Source organism: Lepeophtheirus salmonis, chromosome 11 (assembly GCF_016086655.4).
Source record: "Lepeophtheirus salmonis chromosome 11, UVic_Lsal_1.4, whole genome shotgun sequence".
In the NCBI taxonomy this organism is placed as follows: Eukaryota; Metazoa; Arthropoda; class Copepoda; order Siphonostomatoida; family Caligidae; genus Lepeophtheirus; species Lepeophtheirus salmonis.
The window spans coordinates 16,205,013-16,231,834 of record NC_052141.2 but is presented as its reverse complement, the minus strand read 5'-3'; the positions used below and the strand labels follow the sequence as shown (position 1 = coordinate 16,231,834).

The 26,822-nt window shown below is 34.0% G+C and overlaps 1 protein-coding gene and 1 pseudogene across 3 annotated transcripts; both read left to right on the top strand.

Moving 5' to 3' along the window:
* Positions 1–2,045: 2,045 nt before the first annotated feature.
* LOC121125894 (sialin-like) lies at positions 2,046–25,086 on the top strand. Of its 2 annotated transcripts, XM_040721149.2 has the most exons (8): positions 2,046–2,203; positions 22,822–23,103; positions 23,330–23,654; positions 23,829–24,037; positions 24,094–24,385; positions 24,459–24,614; positions 24,716–24,801; positions 24,913–25,086. In XM_040721149.2, the coding sequence occupies exons 2-8, from the start codon at positions 22,882–22,884 to the stop codon at positions 25,063–25,065; spliced, it is 1,443 nt and encodes a 480-aa protein (XP_040577083.1). In that variant the 5' UTR covers positions 2,046–2,203; positions 22,822–22,881; the 3' UTR covers positions 25,066–25,086. The 2 variants fall into 2 exon arrangements, with proteins under 2 accessions (XP_040577083.1, XP_040577085.1); XM_040721151.2 differs by lacking the exon at positions 2,046–2,203 and having other exon boundaries at positions 22,746–23,103.
* On the top strand, positions 2,229–4,977 carry LOC121125896 (sialin-like; annotated as a pseudogene). The gene is made up of 7 exons (XR_011782283.1): positions 2,229–2,639; positions 2,866–3,192; positions 3,364–3,572; positions 3,629–3,920; positions 3,994–4,149; positions 4,251–4,336; positions 4,448–4,977. The product of XR_011782283.1 is annotated as a sialin-like (transcript).
* Positions 25,087–26,822: the final 1,736 nt, after the last annotated feature.

Here is a 26,822-nt window from a genome sequence, read left to right as displayed (position 1 = left end):
AAAACCTTGGTTTTCTTCAACACTTTGGGCTACAGCAGCAATATTCTCGGTTGTTCTTGAGCGACGTACACGTTTTAATTCTTTACATCACTAACCTGTGTCAAGATCTCGAATTTTTCCACCAATTTCTGTATTGCGGTCCGACAAGGTGCTTCACGACGACCCAAAAATGCTTTAGTTTTACAAACATTCTCTGCCAGATGTTCCTAAATTATTATAGTGAATTTTAATAATTCAAAGCGTTTTGGAAGGGTGTATCGTTCCATTTTTATTAATGGAGTGGTTTGTACCTGTCAAATGTAAACAAATTAGAGCTTCAAAAGTGACATCCACCGAAATTGCGAGCTATTCAAAATAGCACCTGTCATTGGAAACCCCTTTACTATAGGAGGACATCTTAAAAAAAGCAAGACCGGCAAAAATTTCCGTCGGAAAACTGAAGTCTGATCCCCTCTAAAAGCCATTTAATTTACAGTTTATTTCACCACATCAGGTATAGGGACAAAACATGTATAAATGTTTAGTACTATTTCAGGACATCACAAAAAACCAAGACTAACAAAAAATTTCAATTGAAAAAGTGTGGCGAGTCCCCCACAAAGTACCCCCCAAACAATCTCTAATTCAACCCTGAGCTCTATTAAATAAAGGAACATTACAAGAACCATAATAAGACCTAGGATAATCTAAATGGTATCAAAATGTTCCAGGTAACCACTTGCTTATTATGATACAGACACAAAAAGTGATTATGAGATCACTGAGGCTCATAATTCTTTTTAATATGTTGGGATTTCTGATGACACATCGCTTATCTCAAGATATTAAATTTAAAAAGTACTCGTCACTGATGTGCACTTTTGTTTAAAATAGCACTCACTAATAAAAACAAACAAAATTCATTTTAACAAATACGCGTTTATATTTTATTCAAATCTTAACATATACAGACATGAGCAGGGATGAAAATACGGTGTATTTTTTAGCTGTCCCGTTTTTTTTTGTTTTTTTTTTAATTGGTAGTCTGAATAATTAATTTTCTTTTCCTTAGAAGTTGTCATTATTATTTAATTCCTGAGCAGTGAACCTTCCTTTCTAAATAGATTCAATTATATTCAAAACCTGATTGAACATTCGTTTGTACTCATAAAAGACCCTGAGGATTTGTTACAGAGTTGTAATTGTAACTCTTTGTTGGAGTCAGAGTAGAATTGGGATGGGTGTCGGAGTAGTTGTAGCAAATGTGTATATCCCTTTTTCCTTCCTCTCTTATGACAGCTGATATAATGTGCTCCTAAAATGTATCAAAAATATGTTGTTACATCGTTATAGCGTCTTATTTCCGTGTTAACAAACTAACTGCTAAATATAAGATATTTAGCCATCTAAATTTTCTTGCTCCCTAATAAATTCAAAAAGTCAGACCATTTTTAGGTGATTTTTAGAACATATTACATTGATTTAATTCAAATTCCACATTGTATCATTGGCATCAAGTAATACTCAAAACAATTGTCAAGTATTTTGAATTGTTTAATAGGACATTTGATGTAGTTTTATATAGATTTATTATAAATTTGTCCATTTTATTTAGTAAAAATCCCAACATTGAGACTTTATGTTGGCATTTCCTTCAATTATGATGTAATTTATTACGTCAGTGAAAATGCTTTATTCTTTCCTTCAAAAAAAATATATTTGGTGCGCATATTTTTCGACAATGACATCCAGATTATTACTCCTTTGACACAGTTACAAGAATAACTCATTATGTATGTATAGTATTGTAAAGAATTCAAATATTATCAGGATTTCGTGTGTTGATGTCGTATCAAATGATGACTTCTTCGAAATTGTTAATGTGGATTTAATATTGAACAATACTACTTATTCAGGTTGCATCATCCTCTCGCAAAATTTCGCGAGAGGATGATGTAATTTTCATTGCTCAATAAAGATCCACGCACCCTCTATGTGACCGGACAATTCTTTTGTATTTTTTTATTTATTAGAAAGTCGTCGCTCTCCTCTTTTTTCTTTTGTAATGTGAGGAATTATTCTTACATATACAATAGTGGCTAGCTCAGTTCTTCATGTGAAAGCGTGGGAAGGGGCTGTGGATAAGGATTTCGGGGTTGTTATTCCTGTTGATTCAAATATTTGTTTTATGAGAATAGTATTCCATGAATTTTCATTCAAATAGGTAATAATATCCCCCGAAGCCTTATAGTCATTGGGAGTGAAGAAGCGCAAGGAAATTTGTTGAACCTATGTAATACAGCATTACTCTTGCGTTAACAGTTTCCCTCATAATTCCTCAATCAAACATATATTTGAAATCGTTTGTCTCTCCTTAGGGAAAGCGAATTAAATTACTACAATCCCCACTTAAGAATCATCACGACAGACATAGTAATATGGGACTCAGTTGGAGATATATTTTTGCCGTCCTCGGCGCCATTGGGATGGCCATCATCTATGGGCAAAAAGTCAATTTATCCGTAGCTATTAATGGCATGGTTAACAAAACTGCTCTCATGGAAATTGACTCGGCAAGTCATGGTGATGATGAACATGAAGTGGAGTTTAATCCAGATGAAATGTGCTACGTTCCTGGAGGATCCAATAATACAGCAGAAGTATTTATCTTTCCTTATAACATGTAAAATAGATTGGGCCACTTGTTTTTGCACAAAGTCGTATAACACCTTCAATTAAAAATCATCACTCAATTAATTACTTTCTACCTATAGGTCCCATTTTATTTATCACATGATACATATTGCAATAATTATATTAGAGAGGAGAAGTAGAGCTAAGTCATTAAGGGTAATTACATTATACATGATGGATATTTTTTCATAGGATGGACCCTTTTTGTGGACAGAACAGAATAAAGGACTTATTCTTGGCTCTTACTTTTGGGGCTACTTGGTAACGCAAATCCCTGGAGGTAGAATAGCTGAGCTTTTTAGTGGGAAATGGGTTTTCCTAGTCGCTGTTCTCATGAGCTCACTCCCAACTGTTCTTACCCCTCCTGCTGCATACCTTGGAGGATTCAAACTCGTTATTTTCTTGCGTATTATTGAAGGATTTGGTGGTGGCCTCACTTTCCCTGCTATGAATGTCCTCTCATCTCCAAATGGGCTCCCTCTTCAGAGAAATCAACTCTAGCATCCATTATTTATGGAGGTAAGGATATGCACTCTATTAATATATTTTGGTTTAAAAAATAAGTGACTCTTAAGTTACAAATCACACTTCCTTGGGAAGGTCGTTGAAGGTCGCAAGAAGGAAGGAATTTTTAAACCGCTATTACTGACCTTTTATCTTACATTTTCATAAAGTTTTCTTTCTTTGCAGGAACGTCATTAGGAACAGTATTGTCTATACCTTCTAGCGGGTTGATCACAAGTCTATTGGGCTGGGAATGGGTATTTTATCTTCATGGAGGTCTTGCTCTCATTTGGTGTGTTGTTTGGATGATTTTTGTTACGGACACACCTGAAACTCATAAATTTATATCTGAGAGTGAAAAAGAATTCATTACATCATCTCATCCCCCAGCAAAGGTATATCTAAATCTATTCTTTATGCTCATGTCCACTATATTTTTATCCAATTGCAGAAAGGAAAGAAATTGACTGTTCCATGGAAAAATATATTTACGTCTGTTCCCTTTTGGGGAATCATAATTGCACATTTCTGTAATAACTTTGCCTGGTACATGCTTCTCGTTGAGCTCCCCGTGTTTATGAGTGATGGTTTGGGATTCGCTATTAAAGAAAATGCTGGACTCTCTTCAGTTCCTTTTATCTGCAATTGGTTGTTCTCAATCGTCTACTCCAACCGATTGGATTGGGCTCGATCCAAGGGATACATTTCCACCACAAACGCTAGAAAACTCTCCATGGGAATTGGTACTAAATAATTATCCCCATATTTCTAGTATTTTTGAGCACTCTATTATTCTGTTGAATATTTTCCTTATAGCCTCCTTAATCCCATCTCTTTGTCTTATTGCCGTATGCTTGTCGGGTTGTAATAAGACTGCAGTCGTTACTTTCATGATTGTTGGTACTGGATTCTTTGGTTCAATGTTTGCTGGTGTCTTCTCAAATCATTCGGATATTGCTAGTAACTATGCAGGTATGGCCTTTAATTAAAATGCACCTTTGTATATATTCTGTCTTTAAAAAGTTATTTACATACATAATCAATGGTTTAACATGAGCTCTTTTGACTTTAAGGTGTATTGATGGGAATTACAAATATGATTGCCACTATCCCTGGTTTCGTAGTCCCTGCTGTTGTAGGCGCTCTCACTCATGGAACGGTAATAATTGTTATATATTCAACTAATGAATCATTCTATCAATACTTGCAAAACATCATACTTTAATTCATTTCATTTATAATCTGATTCTTATTTCATATCCACATTTAGTTCGGACTTGCACCTTGGCATTTGATTTTCTACACCACATCTGGAATCCTGCTATTAGAATTGGTTGTGTATTCTATTATGGCCTCTGGAGAAGAACAACCATGGAATAATCCTCCAGATGATCACCCCGACGATGAAGCTCTGGGACAATAAATTGTGGAATTATTTTTTTAACTGCCTGTCTATGAATAACTAGGAATGTTATTTATATCGACAACTATTAAGATTTTCAGCGAACTTTAACTTATTTCAAATATATTCTCGTATTATACATACAATTGACTGTCTAATGAAAAATGTGATTCGGGTTTGACAATATTTTGATGGATATTGAAGTATATTTTTCTGACTGTTTTTTATTAATTTATTGTCGTAACCCTTGGATTTTGTCTTCATCGCTGTTTTGTTTATTCATTTTTTTTTTTGTATAACGATATTTATATTAATCACTATAAATAGGAAATACTAGAGTAAACTATATTAGTACCTGTTTTGAGTAAAAAGGAAATATAAATCATGGTGAATTGGCACTCTTGCGTTTTTTAAATAGATATAATTGTAAATTTGTGTTACCTACATAATCAATTATCAAATACTTTTTTTACTTTAAATGTGAATCTTACACTAGGGAAAAAGTTCATTTACAGTTGTGTGTTATTTATGGACCTCCTAGATGAGGCACACTCTCGTAGACCAATGTTAATAAAATAATAAAAAAACTTAAGTTGGCCCGTCATGTGAGCACTTATTCTATTGCCTAGGAACTGAAAATTAACCAGAAAACCATTTGGAACCATTTGCACAAGGCTGGTATTAAGAAGAAACCACACGAAAAGGCACAAAACAGCCTTTTGGATCGAATTCATGTTTGCGATTCTAGGCTTAAACGTAACGAAATCGATCATTTTTTGAAGCGTATGGTGACTGGTGATTAAAATGAGTCACATAAAAGAACAACAACCGAAAAAGATCGTGGTCAAAGTACGTTAAAACGGCTCAAACAATCGCCAATACCGGAATAACGACCACGAAGGCTATGTTTTGTTTTCGGTGGGGTTAAGTGATGAAAAATATATCCAATTTCATATAAGCTAAAGGAGCATAGATTAATATCAAAGAAATTTCAGAAATAAATTAAAATTTTCAATTGTCAAAATATTATTTCAGTTCTTTTTATATTAACGGTTTACATTTTGTACATGGTAGATGGATTCTTCATGAGACGATCCTCTCCGATAGTAATACATGTTTTATTTGAGTGTCTTTCATAAATTATTCTAAAACTTTCTATTGCTTCTCTGAACCCCTGATAATCAGACAAAAAAAAATAAGTAGTTGAATACTGGATAATTAAAAGGTAAGAATAAATAATGTTATTGCTTCACAAAGATTATATATTTTGTTACCTCAATAGGTGAAGTATATTGGATGTTTATCGGAAGTGGACTTAAGGATATTATAGAAAAAATCTGCTTGTTATTATGGATATATATTTTAAACGCCTATCTTACTCTACTTATTTAATTTAAATATCATGATATATATAAAACTTTAATATATATATCAAAAATTGTTATTTTAATTGTATCAGGGGGGTGGAAGTGGTCGTTAAAAGATATCTTGGGTTTATATTGACATACATATAAATGAGTATCATTCATTCTTAGTTTCTTCATTGATTCATACTCATTCGAATAAAAATTAGAAAAATAAAAATTTGGAGTATCTAATTCATTAATTTCCTGTATCTATACATTTCTATGTTTCAGCATATTTAATATCTAATTGAGTCTGGGAAAAAAGTTCTTGGTGGTGATGATAGGGATTTTTAGTAAACGTGCCCACAAATAATTTCATAAATGATATGCCCAAGAAGCTTGTTTCTTGCAATGTCCCACTCAATATAGTTAGTCATCCCAATTTTGTAAAATTCATAGAACTATAAACTGGAAAAGCCGTTCCGTCTCACTTTGTCTATTGCTAAGTCAATGGAATCTTATTTAATTAATTTGTAGTATGTTAAAAGAGACAACAGCAAAACGATTTCAAATGTTGCAATTAAAAGTATTAAAAATGCTTTGGGCTCCGATTTCAAATGTAAAAGACAGAAGGTATTCATTACAAATGATGCTCCATATTGTATAAAATCAGCCGAAAACCTTAAGAAAACATTTCCTTTGATGAAATATATAGCTTGTCTTGCTTGCACACACACACACACACCAAGGCGTGACAGGAAGGAAATTCTACGCTTGTATTTTTTTTCATTATCAAAAGAAGAGTTTTTCCAGAAAATGACAAAATTTTAAAAACTCATACGAGGGGATCGTAAGGCCCCCCTTAGAGACTTATTCAATCCAAGGGCTAGACGTTTCTTCATAAAATCCGAAGTCACATGTTTTTTTCTCTAGATTTGGATAAAGGTCTTTTACTTTTTGCCAACAATCCTGCAATATAAGCCAGACACTTATCTGAATAATCATTGGAAACTTGAGATGATTCTTCATTATCTGCTATAATTTATCTTTGAGTTCAAAATCCAAAACTGATATCAGTTTTTTTTCTGGGTTGTGAGCTATTATCGTTCTTAAAATTTTTTCATTATTAAGACAATTACCAATTTGAAGTATGATGAATAAAACTGATGTAAAAAGGTCTTTTATAATTATAAAAGTGTTTTTATTGATTCTATATCCTCTTCTGAACTCGACATATGTCCATTTTTAGACTGAAAAATGATGAAAAACAATACTCTTCTGGAGACCAGTACCGGGTGTAGAAAAAGTATTGAGGCCTACCTCTAAATAGTACTTAAAATACTCATAATTGATCAGATTTGATGTTGTAAATATAAAATTTTATTTAATAATATTTTTACTATAACAATGCACATTAATTATGAATCTGGCCACCATCAGTCTCAATGACAGCCTCCAACCGCCTCCAAAACCCCTTGCACACATTCTCAACGTAGTCCTTTTTCATGATCCTACCCTACTGGTCAACGAAAGTCTTCAGGGCATCAATATTCGGGTGGCCGACTTTGCAGGTCATTTTCTCAATTTGCGAACAAATGGAGTAATCCAGTGAATTCAGATCTGGGCTCTGAGGGGGCCAAATGTTCTTGGACCAGAAGTTCATATTGCTACCCATGCACTCTTGTAAAATATTAGCAGCATGGGCCGGAGCCCTGTCCTGCTGAAATACTTACGTGGCCTTGTTGAAATTCTTCATGTTTTTGGTGATCTATGGGACCCTATTTTCCTTCAACACCATCAAGTAGTCGGCCGTGGGTAACCGGTATCCAACAGGAAACCAAATTGGATGCATTTTTTCTCCAGTTGATGCCACAATCCCGAACATCATCACAGAGGCCAGATGTCTTGTCTTGGTAACTGTCCTGGTGCTGTTGTGAGCCTTGTTAAGGCATACAACCCATCATTTTGATTGTTGTTGACGGGGTCAACGGTAAATGTCTTTCCATCAGAGAAAAAACATTACCCGGTTTATTATCAAGGGATTTTTCAAAGGTTTAAGAAGCAATAAAGGCTTGCTCGTACACTGTTTGAAATAATAAGTATGCTCATTTCATAAGAAAAGACAATACATAACTTGACGCAACTTTCGTCATAGTTAAATCTTTCCTATCTCAATATTTATTTTGGGACGGTACCCACTATAATGATCAAGTTCCCCTCCTCTGGTTAGTAAACCAATATTTCTATATACATTATACTCCATCTATGTGTAAAGTTTTTTAACTTTACAATTGCTAATAGTGTATAATAAAGAAGGTATTGAATAAAGAGCATCTGGTAATACCAAATCCCCCCCAGAATTTTGACTTAATTATCTCGTCTTTAACATAAGCAAAACACTTTTCCAAATTATACCATTGTATCTTTCAACTTGTACGTTTCCTTGGGTTGTTCTACTCGCTGCGATTCCTTTTTCTAGTAAAAATTGTTTTAACTCGTTAGACATGAACAATGCTTCTTGGTCACTATAAATGAGGGAGGGTATTCCAAACAACGAAAATAATTCGGCGAGACAATTAATTACCGAGGATGAGGTCATGTCTCGACATGGAAAAGCAAATGGGAAGCGTAAATATTCATCTATGATTGTCAAAATGTATCTGTTTGAAGATCTGGAAATAGGTAAAGGACCCTTACAATCGATTCCAATTGACTAATGTTTTATAACCTTTATAAAAGATTGGGTTAAGTTCTAGACATACTTTACACCTAATTAGTACTCTCTTATCTCTTCTAGGGAATATGGTAGATTTTTAGACCGAGCAAAGTGAGCTAATCTACTGATTCCAGGATGAGCTAGACTTTCTTGTAAGATTTTGAGGTCATCAATTGTTTGAGTTGAAGCAAGTATTCTGGAAAATAAGTCTGGTCTAGCGTTCTTCTTGCCTTATCTATATGTAATATCATATGAAAAATAGAAAAGTTTGAGTTTCCATCGAATAATTTCATCATTCTTTTTCTATAGATGAATGTCTAATTTCACTTTTATTTAAAGTTTGCTGCAAGAATTGAATTTGCAATTTCTTTTTTTATTGTATTAACAGCTTCATAGGCTTATTTTCCCATCGGAAAACGATTGATATTTGTATGTGGTTCTAATGTGGTTAATGTAGCAATATTTTCTGGGACAGGAGTACTCAATAACGGACGTATTTTATCCTGATCCGGCTGAATAGACTCATTTACTATTAAACATCCCAGCAGAGTTATTTTCGATCGATTATATTTACTTTTTTCTTCATTAATTACCAGACCATACTTTTCAACGGATTGTTTAAATTTGATTTAGTTATTTTCATGTTCTTTTTCACAATTTCCACATACTGTAATATCATCCATGTAAGCGTACCTGCATTTCAATTTTTCAGTAGAAATGATATAATCTTTAACCCTTTGGAAACCAGACAGTCCAATGATAACGCCAAAAGAAATTCTTGTGAATTGATAGAATTACGCAGAAGCTTCAAAAACAGTGAAAATCTTCTCCTTTTTTTTATTGGCTATATGATGATAGGCACTTTTCAATTCAATTGTGCTAAACACCGAAAGTCTGGATATCTTATTTAACAGGTCATCAATCCATGGGAGTGGATATGTATCTAATAAAGTATATTTATTAATAGTCTCTGAATAATCAATCACAAGTCGTTTTTTTACAATCACTTGTAACTTAACAAGGACCTGAGCCCTCCATAGGGATTCAATTTCTTCCATAATTCCTTCCTTTAACATTCCTTCAATTTTTGAGTCTATAAATTTTTGATCAGGTTCTGAGAATTGCTGTGATTTGATAGTTTCAGTCGACAATCAGGAGTCAAGTTTCCGAAGAGCGTTGGAAACGGGACTTTCATAATTGAAAGATAACATATCTTTAACAATTCTCTGGGCCCTCCGAATGGGATTTCAATTTTCGAATGCTCTCGGAGTATGTTATGTCCGAGAATACTTTCACAGCAGAGTTTTGATAATACCAAGAATTTAATTCTGATATAATGCTGTTCTCCAACAACCCTTGACAATTCGCAAACTCCAACAATGACAGTTTGGAAAGAAGAAGATACCATTGATATTTTCAATTTAGAATGATTTACTCTCCAATTATATGTATCCTAGTATGTTCTAATGAGACGAATCTCTCAGTACTTCACGTGTCAACTACTCAATTGACCACCTTTCCATTCAATATCACAGATATAATTGCTTTTCTTGACTTCCTTCTCCATATCTCTCCAGAGATATGAATGCAGCCATATAATCTATTTCTTCAATCTCCGAGTCTTCCTGAATAATTTTCTTCTCAGGATCCCTGGTAACAACATTAACCAATGAAGAAAAGAGTGTTTAAGAATATGAAAGAGTATGACTTTCTGCCACTTCTAAAGTTCTAGCTTGCTCGTATACTTTTTGCAAGCTAAGTGTTTAACTTTCCAAAATCCTTTGTCTTATGTGTGAAGAACAAAGTCGATAATTGAAAGCATCTCTTATGTAATCATTTTTTGCTACTTCAGCACTTACAGACTTGAATTTGCAATTTTTACATAGAAGTTTGAGGGCTTGTAGAAAGTTATACCCGGTATTTGTCTTCGTGTGGCTAATAAGTGCCTTGTAAACACTTCATTCTTCTTCTTTACGTAAATTGAGTCTAATGTTGCAATAGCTTCTTCATACGTTGCTATTTCTGATATATACGAAAATACTTTATAACTTATGTAATTATTCAGGACTTCATGTTTTATTTTTCCATCCGTATCTTTATCACATATAGGCTTGAAAAAGCTTTCAAATGTTCTTTTTCACTGCGTTCATTCCTCGTCTGCACTTGAGGAGCTGGGATCAGCATCGAAACGGTCGGGGTTCAGGTATTTATCCATTTTAAGATTATTTTAATAAGTTGTTGTAACTGCATTTAAGCTTTATTCAACTATATCTACAATCCATAATGATTTAGTTATAATAACTACAAACAAACATAATTAATATAAATATGTACAACCTCCATTTCATATCTGGCACATGGCCCCCTGATGTTTGTTACTCTTTTTATTTATCTAGATAACATTATAGGTATATATGTATATGATAAATAACAAACGGAACAATTGAAAAATCTATCACACCGAAGAAGCTGGAGGAACATTAAATTAAGAAATTATAAATGCCAGGCTTCATCACTCACAAAAATCATCAAGAATTAACACCCTTACAGATCAGATTCACAATCTTCTCATAAGCAGTTAGCCCTTAATATTTCACCTTCGAAAATATAATTCTAAAGGAAATAAACAAAAGTTATTGGTAGATACTAAATCAGTATTGATATGGTTAAAGTAAACGATGAATCTGACGACATAGATTAAATTTATGTTTTGTTTAATTCCCTGCATCAAAAAAATAAATTATATTTCCTTTATTTTCATAATTATAAAGATAAATGCTTTAAAATTTTTATGAAATCAGTTGAAGTAAATATATTTTTGATAAATAAGTTATATAAATTTAAATTACAACTGGAATTGTAAAAATAAATATCAAGTTTTATAGTTTTAACCGCTTTTGTAGGCAAATAAAGCACTGTGCAACGGTAGCCACAAAAATCAGTGGGGCAGAAGGTCAACCCTGTCTGTAACTTTTCCTTAGCGTAATTGGTTCACTTTCTACTCCATTAATTCATATAGTTGATGTTTCATGATATCATAATGTTCCTACTGGATTAAAAAACTTCTTGGGTAGGAGCTTTTTAAGAGCTGTTAATATTTGTTCGTGCGTAATAGAATCAAACGCTTTGCAGAAGTCGATCGCAATTACGGCTCCATATTTTTGCCTTTCTGCAACCGAGTCAATACAAGTACGAATATTTCGAGACACAGTAGAACTTCCTCCACTTGTTAAGCAATAACCTGGACATGAATCGTTGAGTACGGTAATGGTTCTCCAGTGGCTAAAATCGGAACCGTCTTCCCTTCTTCGGAATAAGAGCTTTTCTTCCCTTTGACAGTGGACTGGGCAACTTGCCTTTATTTTCCATTGTTTTACTGATTTCTAAAAGAAAGGGAACAATTTCACTTCGAACCATTGTGTAAACCTTTCTAATAACTCCATCCGGACATGGATCTTTAGTATCTTATATTTTTGAGTAATATATCGAGTGATCGAGTGTCCTTAGTAAACACTTTTTGTTCATGTTTTAAGCTACATTTTTCGCCTTTTTGGGAAAATAAGTCTTCCAGACACAAAAATTGACTAGAATCTAGAAAGGAAGTAACTTATAATATCTTCAGTTTTAGTCAGGATTTTTCCATCAGAATTTTTTTTTTCACTTTTTTTCATTTAAGACAGATAGTTTAATTTTCTCGACGAGTTGTTTTCTACGATGACTTTGGCCTCAATTTAAGATTTCATAACCTTTTGCAATTACTAAAAGAATTAATTAAGTCTGTCATGATCGAACAGGCAAAAATTGAATTGCTATCAAGAATTGTTTCTATTTGTACTTGGTTAATCTTTGAATTCCTTCGTCCAGATTATTGTTGTAAAACACCGACTGACGCTTCTGAAGAGCATGCAGAGGACTCTCCCTATCTCAAATTACTTCTCATTCCTTCCTGAATCCATCTCGAAATCATAAAACCAAATTTTTGAGGCTCATACTGAAATTTAATTTATATCATTCTACGATCAGAAAAGGGGTTCTAATTGATAAAGTGAGTTCTTAGCCAGGTGCGGAAGTTGTGGTTTTTTCAAATTTTTTTCCCAAACAAATTTTTTAAATTACTATGGTTGTTTGAATTTTATTTCCAATAAATTTAATATTTATAATATATATACCCTTGCGGACACCCCTGATGTTATAATCATAACTTTATGATTTATATTGTCAAACAAAGGCTCATTTTGGGGATATATACAAAGGTATTTCAGAATATTCTTCTTCAAAAACATAGGTATAGTTGAACGAGTTCTCTTCCAGAGTCACTTGACCATCAATTTATATTGTGTTCCGTTTATTTTTTATAATTTATATATTTTATCAATTTAATTTATGTTCTACTCCGAGTCCAATAAGGAATGACATGTATAACTTGCATCAAATCGTCAATGTTACTCTTCGTCTTTAACACACTAGTGATTAATTAATACTTTTATATTCTCTCTCCAAGAATAAAATACTGGTGATAACATATATTTAGGTAGTAACTACAACAAGTGTGGCCTCTTTCATTATTATATTAATTTCATCCATGATGGTAATAGCTTTGGATAATTAAAGCTATAAATAATATTTTCATCTACGATGTTTACAGCTGAGAGAAAAAATATATAAAAAAACTTATTATATATAGTAAAAAGATCCATTTTTTCCACATTAATATTAATCTCCTTGACAATCAAAACGGTGCTTATATGATGGTCCGACTCGACCACTTCCGTCGTTGCTTTATCCACATTTTCGACAATAGGACATTAAAATTACAGGAATACACTAAACCAAAATGGTGTTTGATTGGGTATTACAGTGTCAGAACTTTAAACACCATAAACACAATTTCAACCACTTGGTTTGCATATTCACCCTGTTTAAAGAAAAACTGTATAATGTTCCTTAATTTCTCTTTCTACGTATTTGTCTGGAACTCCCGCTCAAACAATATGACTGAGTCAAACAATCACAAAACTTTCCTTAAAGTATCTTTAGTCATAAATCTTATCCTTGTAACCCCATCTAAAATAACCGATTGCACTTATACAAAGCGAGATACACATTACTAAAGCCATCTATTGGGAAAATAATTGATTTTTTGCACTTTTTATATTCAGATAGCAACTACAAAAAAACCCTCTTCCACTATCATACTATTTTCATCTATAAAAATCCCACACACAAAAAAAAAACCTGTCATCAGTTAGGTGCTACGCTATAAGTGTTTCAAATACTATATGATATGATATTACACCTTGTCAAAAGAATGAGAAATAGTCGTAGGAGGAAGTAAGTGGGATACATTTTTCGCTTACTTACGATCTTGAAGTAGGACACATCCAGTATCTCAAGAGGGAGAAATAGAGAAATGGGATTCCCTATACATTAACATATCCTATTGAACAAAAGAACATTTGTTGATGTCTCTCACAGCCCTTCAAAACAATTCTACATGTGAAGATAATGAATTACTGATACAAAGGGGAGAACTTTCTACATTTAAAATAGCATAAGTGCGGGTAAAATATTATAATTATATGTAAATTCATATATATTTACTTTATTATGCATTTTTAAGTCAATTTACACCAAAGATAGGAGATAATTCTTCTTTTAGAGGGAGATGTTCACACACCCACGGCCTATTGAATAATGAGCGAAAAAATAAGAAAGAGCACACGGATCTTTTTTTTTTTTCTTTTTTAATTTCTATACTAAGGCTTGTCTTCACACAGATCCCTTCTTTACTTATATTATGTGCATTCTATCCCTAAGAATGTTCTGAAGGATTTCTCTCATGTTGGCCAAACGTTTTTACTCTTTGTATAACCTGTTGATTAAACCAATCAATTAGATAGCGTTTTTATTTTCTTTGGACTAATGTGTTATTAAGTTATTCATTATATAAATACTAAACATTAACTGAGTCTTTTCTATGATTTATGTCATATTTTACTAAAGTGGTCCCTATACTTTTATCAAGAATATCATTGTCTATATGAAAAAGTAAAATGATCATTATAAAACATCCTGAACCAATCAAAAAGGCTCCAATCAAAGGAGGAGCGTTTACCTTGTGACATTTTCCCCTTCTCTCATTTTTATCTGTAGAGTGCTTCGTGACGTTTTCGCTTTGGTACTTTTTTGCCTTGGATAGTAATAAAAGGAACGTAACTTCTTCTTTGTTCTATAATTTTTACCTTTGTATTCCATCTTTGAGAAATTTGAGACAAAAGGGTTTGCAAGTAGGACAACGACAATCATTCAAGCCTAAATAATACGTTGGTTTCAAAGCCTTTGGAAGAAATAACAACAGAATTATTACTGGTACGGCCCGTAGCAAAGAATTACGGACATTCATATACAGTCCATTTCTTCATCAAAAGGCAATCAAAATATATTGAAATTTCTACTTGCATCAAGGGTTGTAGCAAGGTTAATAGAAAGGTACAAGGTTAGACTACCACACGGACTTGCTACAATTTTCTATTTGATGTACTCTATCAACTGCTGGACAAGATCGATAGATTTTGACGTCATATTTGTAGAATAAATACGTAAAATTAACACCATATAATACTAGAAATTATATAATTAATTAATATTAATAGTAGATACTCTTTGACGTCACTATTAAAAAAGCGTGGTGGAAGTCAAACATCAGTCGGAAAAGCGTTTTGGTATCACCTTGTATTTCAATAATCCTTGGATGATACAAGAGTTATACATCAAGATAGAGAGCTCGTCCATGAAAGTCTGCATGCATTTGTGAATTTTTGTAAATATATGTATGAAATAGAGTTTGTGTCCTTTATGGGTGCCCACACTGTTGGACCTAGGAGGCTAAAACGTAAGCATAAATTGTTATCTTATTTGACACCTCATTCAAGTCCATCCATACAAAGACGAAAAAATGATAATATCTAAAATCTTATTGAAGCTAAATGTAGATCAATATGACATGCAAAATTTAGATACTTTCTTTGCTTTATTTTATATTGTCAGTTATACATATATCACTATTCTAAAACTTCCTATTTCTGCACATCTCTTAAAATATATATCTATTATATAACCTTAAATCAAGTAAAATAATTAAGGTAAAAACTCAACTACCGCTACCTATCAAAAGCTATCATAATACCATAATCTAGAAATGTAATACTTAATGGTCATATACAAAAGAAACTTATGCAGAAGCGAGATACCATCATGTCTTGAGCAATGATCAAGAATTCTCATAACAAGGAAGAATATGTTTACACTAAATGTAGCAAAATTCTATAAGTATTTTATTTTTAGTATGTTTTTACTATAATTAGTTTTTGGATATTTTTTTTGATAAAAAAATTTCAAAAATTTCAAAAAGCTATTAACAGAAAATTAAATTTTTGCAAAAAAAAAATTAAAAAATTAAAATTCATATATAAATGTTTTTTTTGGAAAAATCCATAACTATTCACAAAAAATCAAAATATTAAAATTAGACTAAAACTTCAAATATTATTTTTTTTTTATGTTGCAAAATTTGCCCGAATGACAAAAAAATTTATAGAAAAAAAATTCCTTTTTTTTGGGGGGGGGGGAGGGATACAGCCCCTAGAGCCACACAATGCATACGCCATAGTTCAAAAATAGGATGCACCAAAAATGTGGTTATTTCTAAATTGTTAGTTTCAAGTACAAAGCTGCAAATTTGTGTTTTCCTTCTTTGTACTTTACCCCTTTTTTCCTTTTGTTAAATTTGTTTGAACAACGGCGTCTTGTCTATTTATTTTATTGACTTGTAACCGTAATTTTGTCTTTAAAAAAAAGAGCTCAAATTAGTCATAATTATGCATAGATATCGGAGGAATCGGTAGTATTGAGCAAATGTCGATCAACGATTCGAATACACTCAAAACAGACCGGTTCTTACCGATACATTAGTAAACTCCTATTATTAATGCTCTCTGGTATATACCAAATATATTCTATAGTTGCACAAAATTTCGTTAAAACACATTTCTTTTTTTATTTCCATATCTGTTCTTCCAGACCTAAACTATATTCAAAAGTGTAAAAGAAGATGAATTCCAGAAAGAAGTAAAGAGAGAACATCTTCAAAAAATAAAACAGCATATATTTAGATAAGAAAAAATCCATTATAGTATCATTTGCATCTATGGTAGTTTCTGTTTGCAGATGTATCGTCTATTGTGTTGAATTAGTCTAAAAAAACAATATCTGAAAGTTACTAACCATATCCTTACAACTGTTTAACATGATCTCTTTCAAGAAACAAGATCGCTGAGGGAGGGGGAGGGATGAGTAAACAATCAGTCGTGGGACGGATCCAATACTAATAATTTATCAAAGTTGCCCATATACGATTTTCTTTTTGATTTAGATTAACAAAGATTAAGTCATCTTTCAATCCTTATAATTTGCCTCATCATTCATATAATGTTTGCTCACAAGTAAAAATGATTGTGAGAAGTAATTACAACTCACTAGTTGCCTTACAGGGTGTCCACGATAAATTGGAGCTACTTTCAACTTCGTCCAGATCCATAATGTGGATATTCGGTGTTAAATCATACTAATATAATAGGTTGCACTATAATTTCCACCACAATTGTTTTGACAACAAACAATAGTCATCATGGAACAAGCAAGGAGAGACACCATCCTCGAATTAGCTAGCACGGGATACAAGCCCTCTGCTTTCTACAAGCTTCTTAACTACCCCAAGACCACGGTGTACCGGATCTTCAATGCCTGGGAGGTTGAGGGGAAGGTCTGCCGCAAGGCCCACAATATGAGAAGTGACCGAATCCGCACTCCCTGCTTCTTTGAACGCCTCCGGAAGTCAATCAAGGCTTCGCCGGGGACTTGCTTGTCCAGGTTGGCAAATAACCGTGGAGTGAGCAAGCAGCTGTTCTTCAAGGCTGTGAATGAGGACCTCGGGTACAGGTCATACACAACACATCCTCACGGCATCCATGAAGGCCACCAGGCTCACCAACGGTAAGCGTCTCCTCAATGACCTGAAGAGCCATGGAGGAAGAGTCATCTTCTTCTCCGACGAGAAGAACTGGACTGTCGACAGAAGCTACAACGTCCAGAATGACAGGTGGCTTGCCAAGGAGAGAGAAGAGGTCCCTGCGGTCTTCACCACAAAGTTCCCCGCCTCCTTTCTTCTTCAATCCAAAGGAAAAGGTTAACACGATAAGGTACTGCGAAGTCACGGAGGAGCTCGTCATCCCCTGGATGAAGGATACGGCCGCTGGGAGGGAGTTCATATTCCAACAAGACTCACACATCGCCATGAGGACCACTAACCTCTTCAACTCCCACAACATCTCTTTCTGGAAACGCAACACCTGGCCCTCCAACTCACCCGACCTCAATCCGTGTGATTAATACTGGTAGAGGAAGTTGGAGAGGGAGGTGTGCAAGGTCAGCCACAAGAGCATCGTGGCCCTGAAGGGCTCCATTACGAGGGAGTGGAATGCTGTTGATTCTGCGGAAGTCATCAGGGTATGCAAACCCTTTAGGGGCAGGATGGAGAAGATGGTGGCTGCTGAGGGAGGACATGTTTAATAAATTTATTGTTTAATATCATGCCTAACTTTTTTCTTATTAACAAATACACTCCGAATTCCATTTTTATCAAGCAGGTTGAATTTTAAGATAGTTCCAATTTATCGTGGACACCCTGTATTTATTGATCAATAATAATGATGACATCTCAGGTGTGGTTTTTATACGAATTATGGGGGAGGGAGGGGTGTATTAATTTCAAAAATAAGATTGAATAGTCAGTCGTTTAGAGGCCACCAAGCTCTTCGGATCTTTATCCTCTTGAGTGGAGGATGAGCTACTGATGAAGACTTGTTCTTCTAAATATACTCAAACTCAACTCAAATTATTTTTTACCAACCTTCCCTTACTCCACTTTGCGAGTGAAGGAAGTGAGCTCCATAATTAATTTTTGTTTCGATTAGTTTATTTTCTGAAGTTTTTATTTTTTTGGCTGTTACATTCGGGGATTTTGATCTGGAGAGTGAGACACTTTTTTAATAGCAACAAAATAATAAAATAAATGACTGAAAGTTTTTTCCACTGTGTTTGGAGTTCACAATTTCACAACGTCCCCTTTTTATTCGCAAAACCTACTATTTTGTGTGTTTTCATTCAAAGGATAAAACTCTCATGAATGTGCTCGGCTCAAGAAATTCTCTCTTTTCTTCCATATTTGAACTTCAATCTTATAAGAGAGGAAGAAATCCTTATGGTTTCAAATACAACTTTGAAACTGTGATTGCAAATTAAACTATATCCAAAAATATACTCGTTAGTCTGAAAACTAATAAATGTACATATATAGTACATTTGTAAACGGGTTTAGGGATTTAATAGATTTGAAATCATTTTTGTTCCTAACTAAAGTGGAATTTATAAATATTGATATTAACAGGAATTGTTTATTTTGATACAAGATTCAATTTTAAAATCATTCTTTGTGTAAGTTTTGAATTAGAGCTTTTAAAACTCTAATAAAGCGTTTTTTACGATTAATGATGAATAGATGTTGAAGTCAAGAGTTCTTATTCTAAAACTTTTCAAAGTATTAGAGTGTCTTCTATTAGGCATCATTTTCACTAAAAATAAAGTAAAGTACAGCCATTAACACACCCATTTAATTAGTTTAGTAAGTATTTAACGAGCATTATTTTGACTAATTAAAGTATGTCTTATTTTAAAAATTAACTGGTGCTATCACTAGTTGATTCCCATGTTGTAGTCCTTCAGAGAACATTGTTCTATGGGACGACTTGTGCGTCTGATTTAGATGTGTTTTTAAGATTAAAGACTCGACGTCCTAATCTTGGGTAACTCAATTCCTAGACACTATGAAAGCGTGAATATCTATTTATCTATATATGTTTATATCTAGTGATCTACATTAAATTATATTTGAATTCTTATTGAATTTCGATGCATCAGAACAATCGTAGCATTTTGTGATTCTATACGTAAACCAATTTGTTGGTTTTTTTTTTTGTGATACTTAACCATTTTCCTAATACTGGGAGGATTTTGAATCCTAACTAATGAAAAAAAAAGAACCAACAACATAATTTCAAGACCTTTCCAAAATAAAGCATCCTTTTTAATGGTTGATAAATACAATAACCCAATTGATCATTAGAGTAGTTTAACCTTGAGGATTGAATAGGAGAAGAAGATTTGAGTTTGATATTTAAAGTTGGAGAATAATTTACTAATACAATGCTAACTATATTTATTATTTCACAGTCAATTTCAAACTTAAAAAAAAACAACTCAGAAAGTCCATTCCTAGGATGGGACATAACATCAGTGACAATAAAATTTAAATTTCTTAAAGAGTGAATCGAAGTAGGTCAATTTCAATGTAAACAAAAAACATTCGGCAGAAATTACTCCGTTACTTATTGTTTTTGTAAATATAAATAATAAAATAGAATATTGTCAAGATTTTATGTAAATATCTTAACGTGTGTGTGTAGTACTAGGGTGTCTCATTTTTGGATGATCTTTTGATTTGATTTTCTGATGTGTCTTGATGATAAAAATAATTTGAAAAAATTTCAGTCTTCAATGGCCGTATTTGTGACCTCAAACCATTTGAAATTGATATTTTTAAATTGAATTTAACTACAGGGAGCGGGTATCAAATTTTCGCCTACTTTAAACCTTGATAACTTGAAGATGACATTTCAAATAAAAAACCGGTTACCAAATAGGAAAGCTATTCTTATCAGCTGACGAAACGTAGTTCAGTTAGCATCATGCCGTCATCATATGAGGAGATAAAGAGCTATAAGTGGAACGAGGAGCTTTCGAGGTCCACCGTAGTTATGGCCATTGGTTAATAATGGAGGTGAAATCTCCAATTCAACGATTGCTTCAACCTTAGGAGGGAATTTACAGACTGTTCAGCGTATCCGTAAGAAGCTAGAGGACACCTGGGATGTTGATGCCACCATAAAGAGGGCACCCAAGGAGGAGGGCGCCGACAAGAAGGTTAGAGACACCGACTTTGTCGACAAGGTGAAGAAGATGGTTGAGGATGACCCTACCAGGTCCATGAAGGCCATGGCAAAGGATCTGGGCTACCATGAGAAAACAATAAGGGACTGTGTATCTGAGGATTTAAGGTGCAGGAGCTACAAGATGCGGGTGGGCCAGATCTTGACCCAGAAGGCAAAGGACAACAGGCTGATGAAGTCAACAAAATTGCTCAAGAAGCTCAAGCACCCAATGCAGCCCGGGATGCTGTGGTTTTTCTCTGATGAAAAGAATTTCTGTCAAGATCAGAAGGTCAACAAGCAGAACAACAGGTGGATAGCCACCTGCACCAGCCATGTGAGGAAGGTAATGAAGACCAAGTTCCTGCAATGGTCATGGTGTTCGGGGTGGTCAGCAGTGAAGGTCATGTTATGCCTCCCCACATGTTTGAAACGGGTCTAAAGGTCAATACAGAGGTCTACCTGGATGTTATGGAGAAGGTGGTTCTGTCCTGGATCCAAAGGGTGGCCGGAGACAGGCCCCGAGTGTGGCAACAGGACTCAGCACCCTGCCATGTTTCCAAAATCTCCATGCAGTGGTTAACCGAGAACTGTTATGACGTCGTAATCAAGGATTTGTGGCCTCCTAACTCTCCCAACCTTAATCCTTTGGACTATTTTGTCTGGGGCTATGTTGAGAGACATACCAACAGACATCCCCATAGCACCAAGGCCAGCCTGATGGACTCCATCAAGGAGGTATTCGGCAACATGGACAATGAGATGGTCAGAAGAGCCTGCAGCCGGTTCAGAGGGCGTATTGAGGCCGTTATTGATACCAACGGTGATTATATCAAATGAAAGGCTACTCTATACCCATATGCTCGTCATAGTTTTGATTTTCAATAAAAAAGTTAAAAAATATATATTTTGTGTTGTTTTTTGTAGAAAAATATTTTGGCGACAATTTGATCCCCGCTTCTTGTATTTGTATTGTTATTTCTACTGATAAATCAATTAAGAGAAAGCCCACAACATCAAATGACCTGAGTATACAAACAAGGCTTTTTGTGTCATGCTCATATTTTGAGTGAAATTTAAAGATCAAACATATTACATGTGTATTGGGGACCCATGAAACTATCATGTATAGTAGCCTAAGTATAAGAAGGGGATGAAAAAAACTTGATATGTATGTCTTTGTTTTCGTCGTCTTTATTTGCAACCACGCACATCCATATTCTATTGTCTTAAGTCTAATTAGCATAAATATTTTTAGCAAGAGAACTAGAGGTGGACAAATAAATAAAGCTTAACAAAGACAAAAATATTAAGTTTTTTAATCTGATGTATATAATTATTTCCATATAGAAATAGGTTTATGTCTTTAGACACATTTGGGGGTTTGAACCCCATAAAAAAGGGGCTAGCGACGCCACTGTGATAACATCACCAACAACAGGACAGGACGTCAGCTCCAAGTTTCAAAAAAGAACTTAAAATAAATTCTTATATTTTTTTTAATTTGTCAACTTCTGATCCATACTGTATAATTACAAAAGTTTAATTTTCTGGTATAAGTCTATTTTAATCATACAATAAGTTTAAGCTATAAACACGTCGTAAAATTTATCAAATTTATAGATAAAAGTCCCCTGGACCGGTCCCAAGAACCGACTGTCTTAAGGATTGTTCTCAATGATCGACAGTCCTAAGGACGGATATGACTGGTCTTAAGACTGGACTAGACCAAATAAATAAGGACCGACACATCACTACATACAAGAGTAGCAAGCTCAGTTCATCTTGTGAGAGCGTCGAAAGGAGGCGTGTATACGGATTTTGCAGTTGATGTTGGTGTTGATTCATATGATAAAAATCCATATTATATAAATGCCATGAATTGAAATTAGATTTGACAGACAAAAATTTGATTTTTTAGAATAGTGTTTCTTGAGTTTTCTTTCCAATAGTTAATAATAAGCCTTGAATCCTTAATTCGTTGAACCTATGTAATACAGTATTACTCTTGCGTTAACAGTTTCCCTCATAATTCCTCAATCAAACATCATATATTTGAAATCGTTTGTCTCTCCTTAGGGAAAGTGAATTGAATTACACCAATCCCCACTTAAGAATCATCACGACAGACATAGTAATATGGGACTCAGTTGGAGATATATTTTTGCCGTCCTCGGCGCCATTGGGATGGCCATCATCTATGGGCAAAAAGTCAATTTATCCGTAGCTATTAATGGCATGGTTAACAAAACTGCTCTCATGGAAATTGACTCGGCAAGTCATGGTGATGATGAACATGAAGTGGAGTTTAATCCAGATGAAATGTGCTACGTTCCTGGAGGATCCAACAATACAGCAGAAGTATTTCTCTTTTCTTATAACATGTACAATAGATTGGGCCACTTGTTTTTGCACAAAGTCGTATAACACCTTCAATTAAAAATCATCACTCAATTAATTACTTTCTACCTATAGGCCCCATTTTATTTATAGCATGATACATATTGCAATAATTATATTAGAGAGGAGAAGCAGAGCTGAGTCATTAAGGGTAATTACATTATACATGATGGATATTTTTTCATAGGATGGACCCTTTTTGTGGACAGAACAGAATAAAGGACTTATTCTTGGCTCTTACTTTTGGGGCTACTTGGTAACGCAAATCCCTGGAGGTAGAATAGCTGAGCTTTTTAGTGGGAAATGGGTTTTCCTAGTCGCTGTTCTCATGAGCTCACTCCCAACTGTTCTTACCCCTCCTGCTGCATACCTTGGAGGATTCAAACTCGTTATTTTCTTGCGTATTATTGAAGGATTTGGTGGTGGACTCACTTTCCCTGCTATGAATGTTCTCATCTCCAAATGGGCTCCCTCTTCAGAGAAATCAACTCTAGCATCCATCATTTATGGAGGTATGGATATGAACGCTGTTAATCTATTTTGGTTTAAAAAATAAGTGACTCTTAAGTTACAAATCACACTTCCTTGGGAAGGTCGTTGAAGGTCACAAGAAGGAAGGAATTTTTAAACCGCTGACCTTTTTAGGTTTGTATCTTACATTTTCATAAAGTTTTCTTTCTTTGCAGGAACGTCATTAGGAACAGTATTGTCTATACCTTCTAGCGGGTTGATCACAAGTCTATTGGGCTGGGAATGGGTATTTTATCTTCATGGAGGTCTTGCTCTCATTTGGTGTGTTGTTTGGATGATTTTTGTTACGGACACACCTGAAACTCATAAGTTTATATCCCAGAGTGAAAAAGAATTCATTACATCATCTCATCCCCCAGCAAAGGTATATCTAAATCTATTCTTTATGCTGATGTCCACTATATTTTTATCCAATTGCAGAAAGGAAAGAAATTGACTGTTCCATGGAAAAATATATTTACGTCTGTTCCCTTTTGGGGAATCATAATTGCACATTTCTGTAATAACTTTGCCTGGTACATGCTTCTCGTTGAGCTCCCCGTGTTTATGAGTGATGGTTTGGGATTCGCTATTAAAGAAAATGCTGGACTCTCTTCAGTTCCTTTTATCTGCAATTGGTTGTTCTCAATCGTCTACTCCAACCGATTGGATTGGGCTCGATCCAAGGGATACATTTCCACCACAAACGCTAGAAAACTCTCCATGGGAATTGGTACTAAATGATTATCCCCATATTTTTAGTATTTTTGAGCACTCTATTATTCTGTTGAATATTTTCCTTATAGCCTCCTTAATCCCATCTCTTTGTCTTATTGCCGTATGCTTGTCGGGTTGTAATAAGACTGCAGTCGTTACTTTCATGATTGTTGGTACTGGATTCTTTGGTTCAATGTTTGCTGGTGTCTTCTCAAATCATTCGGATATTGCTAGTAACTATGCAGGTATGGCCTTTAATTAAAATGCACCTTTGTATATATTCTGTCTTTAAAAATTTATTTACATACATAATCAATGGTTTAACATAAACTCTTTTGACTTAAAGGTGTATTGATGGGAATTACAAATATGATTGCAACTATCCCCGGTTTCGTAGTCCCTGCTGTTGTAGGAGCTCTCACTCATGGAACGGTAATAATTGTTATATATGCAACAAATGAATCATTCTATCAATACTTGCAAAACATCATACTTTAATTCATTTCATTTATAATCTGATTCTTATTTCATATACACATTTAGTTTGGACTTGCACCTTGGCATTTGATTTTCTACACCACATCTGGAATCCTACTTTTGGAATTGGTTGTGTATTCTATTATGGCCTCTGGAGAAGAACAACCATGGAATAATCCTCCAGATGATCACCCCGACGATGAAGCTGTGGGACTTTAAATTATGGAAATGTTTTTGTAACTCCTTGCCTATAAATAAGTATAAAAGTTATTTACATCGAAAACTATAAAGATTTTTAGCGAGTTTTAATTATCCATTTTTTTAGTATAATGATACTTATATTAATGACTGTCTGCAAGGAAATTACTGGAATGAACTAAATTAGTACCTGTTTTGAGAAAAAAGAAATAGAAATCACAGTAAATTGGTGCTCTAACGAATTTGTAATGCATACAATTGTAAATTTGTGTTTCCTACTTAATCAATTACCATATATACTTTTTCAACGTTCTGTAATGTGTCTATTGTCAAGGAATTATATATAACCATTCATATATTATAAAAAAACAACTTTTTGGAAGATTTTTATTTATAAAATTTAATGAAGTAGGAGACCGGATTTTTATTCAACTTAATAAATATATATATGTGATGTTGTGTTATTCATGTTCTTTGATATATATCACTGCCTACAAATGTATCATTTAACGAAAATATACTCAAAATTTAGTTGAAGAAGTCTATAAGTCACTTGTTAAAGTTATCATAACTTGGCTTGAGCTCCATTGGAGGTATGAATTTGTAGTCCAAATATACAACTCGGGGATTTCAAATCCCTCGAGTCAATAATCGAGGGAGCCTGTTTAATACTCTTGGAACAAGAATTAAGGTTCATGAAGAGACAAAGAACATGGTTCTCATCTCTCTATTCATATTGTAGGTTGCTTTAAATGTACTGAGCTGACAGTTGTCTTCTCATTTCTTCGTGTTCTCCTACAATATGACCTTTGAGGGGCCTCTCCCCTCCACTAATCCTCTCAGTGATTTTCGTCATCATATTCAACAACCTCTTAGATTGGTACATCCTGGCTCATAACAGAGTGCAAATTACTGTTCTTGCCTAATCTGATTTTAGGTTTGTTTCCAATACGAATAATCTATCATGCCGACATTCCCATGATAATTAATTGATAATAGATAGTTAAGTGATTACCTCTTCATCCATTCGAATAGCTATCGTTCTTGTTTATTTTTACTTATTTTGTCTCTGGTTCGAACTCATTAGTCTTTACACAAGTGAGATTATTATTCAAATAAAATAAAGGAAGGAGAGTCTTCCGCCCGGCGACCTTTATTAGGAAGATTTTCGTAGGGTGATAAATCTTAGGGCAAACTTCCAAATGCGAGTATTCTTTGAAAAAGGAGGCCATTTGATTTTTCGAAGGAAGGCTGAGAGATAAGATTTAAGTTCGTCTCTTTTTCTCAATATCCCGTTTAATTGTGGTAAGGAATTGTTCACAGCTGAGCAAGAACTAATTCGAGCTCAACCAATCAAAGCTTAGAACACTAATAATAAGTGACATGAGTTGTAGACACTTAGTCAGTGATGTAAATCTTGTGAAATTTTCAGATGGCTCATTTTTTCTTTTCTTTTTGGAATTGGTAATATGAAGAATGAATTTTCTTTTCCTGAGTAGTTGCCATTATTATTTAATTCCTGGGTAGTGAACATCATTTCCTAAATAGACTCAATAGTATTTTAAGCCTTATAAAACATTTGTATTTGCTTATAAAGGCGGATTGTAACACTGAGGATTTGTTGTGGAGTTATTATTGTAAGTCCTTGTTGATCTCAGAGTAGATTTGCCGACGAAAAGTTGAGTTATTCTAGCATATGTCCTTGTTGATATCCTTCTCTCCCTCCTCCCTTTTAACAGCTGATTTTAGCTGATTAATGAATGTCATGAGCATTATAG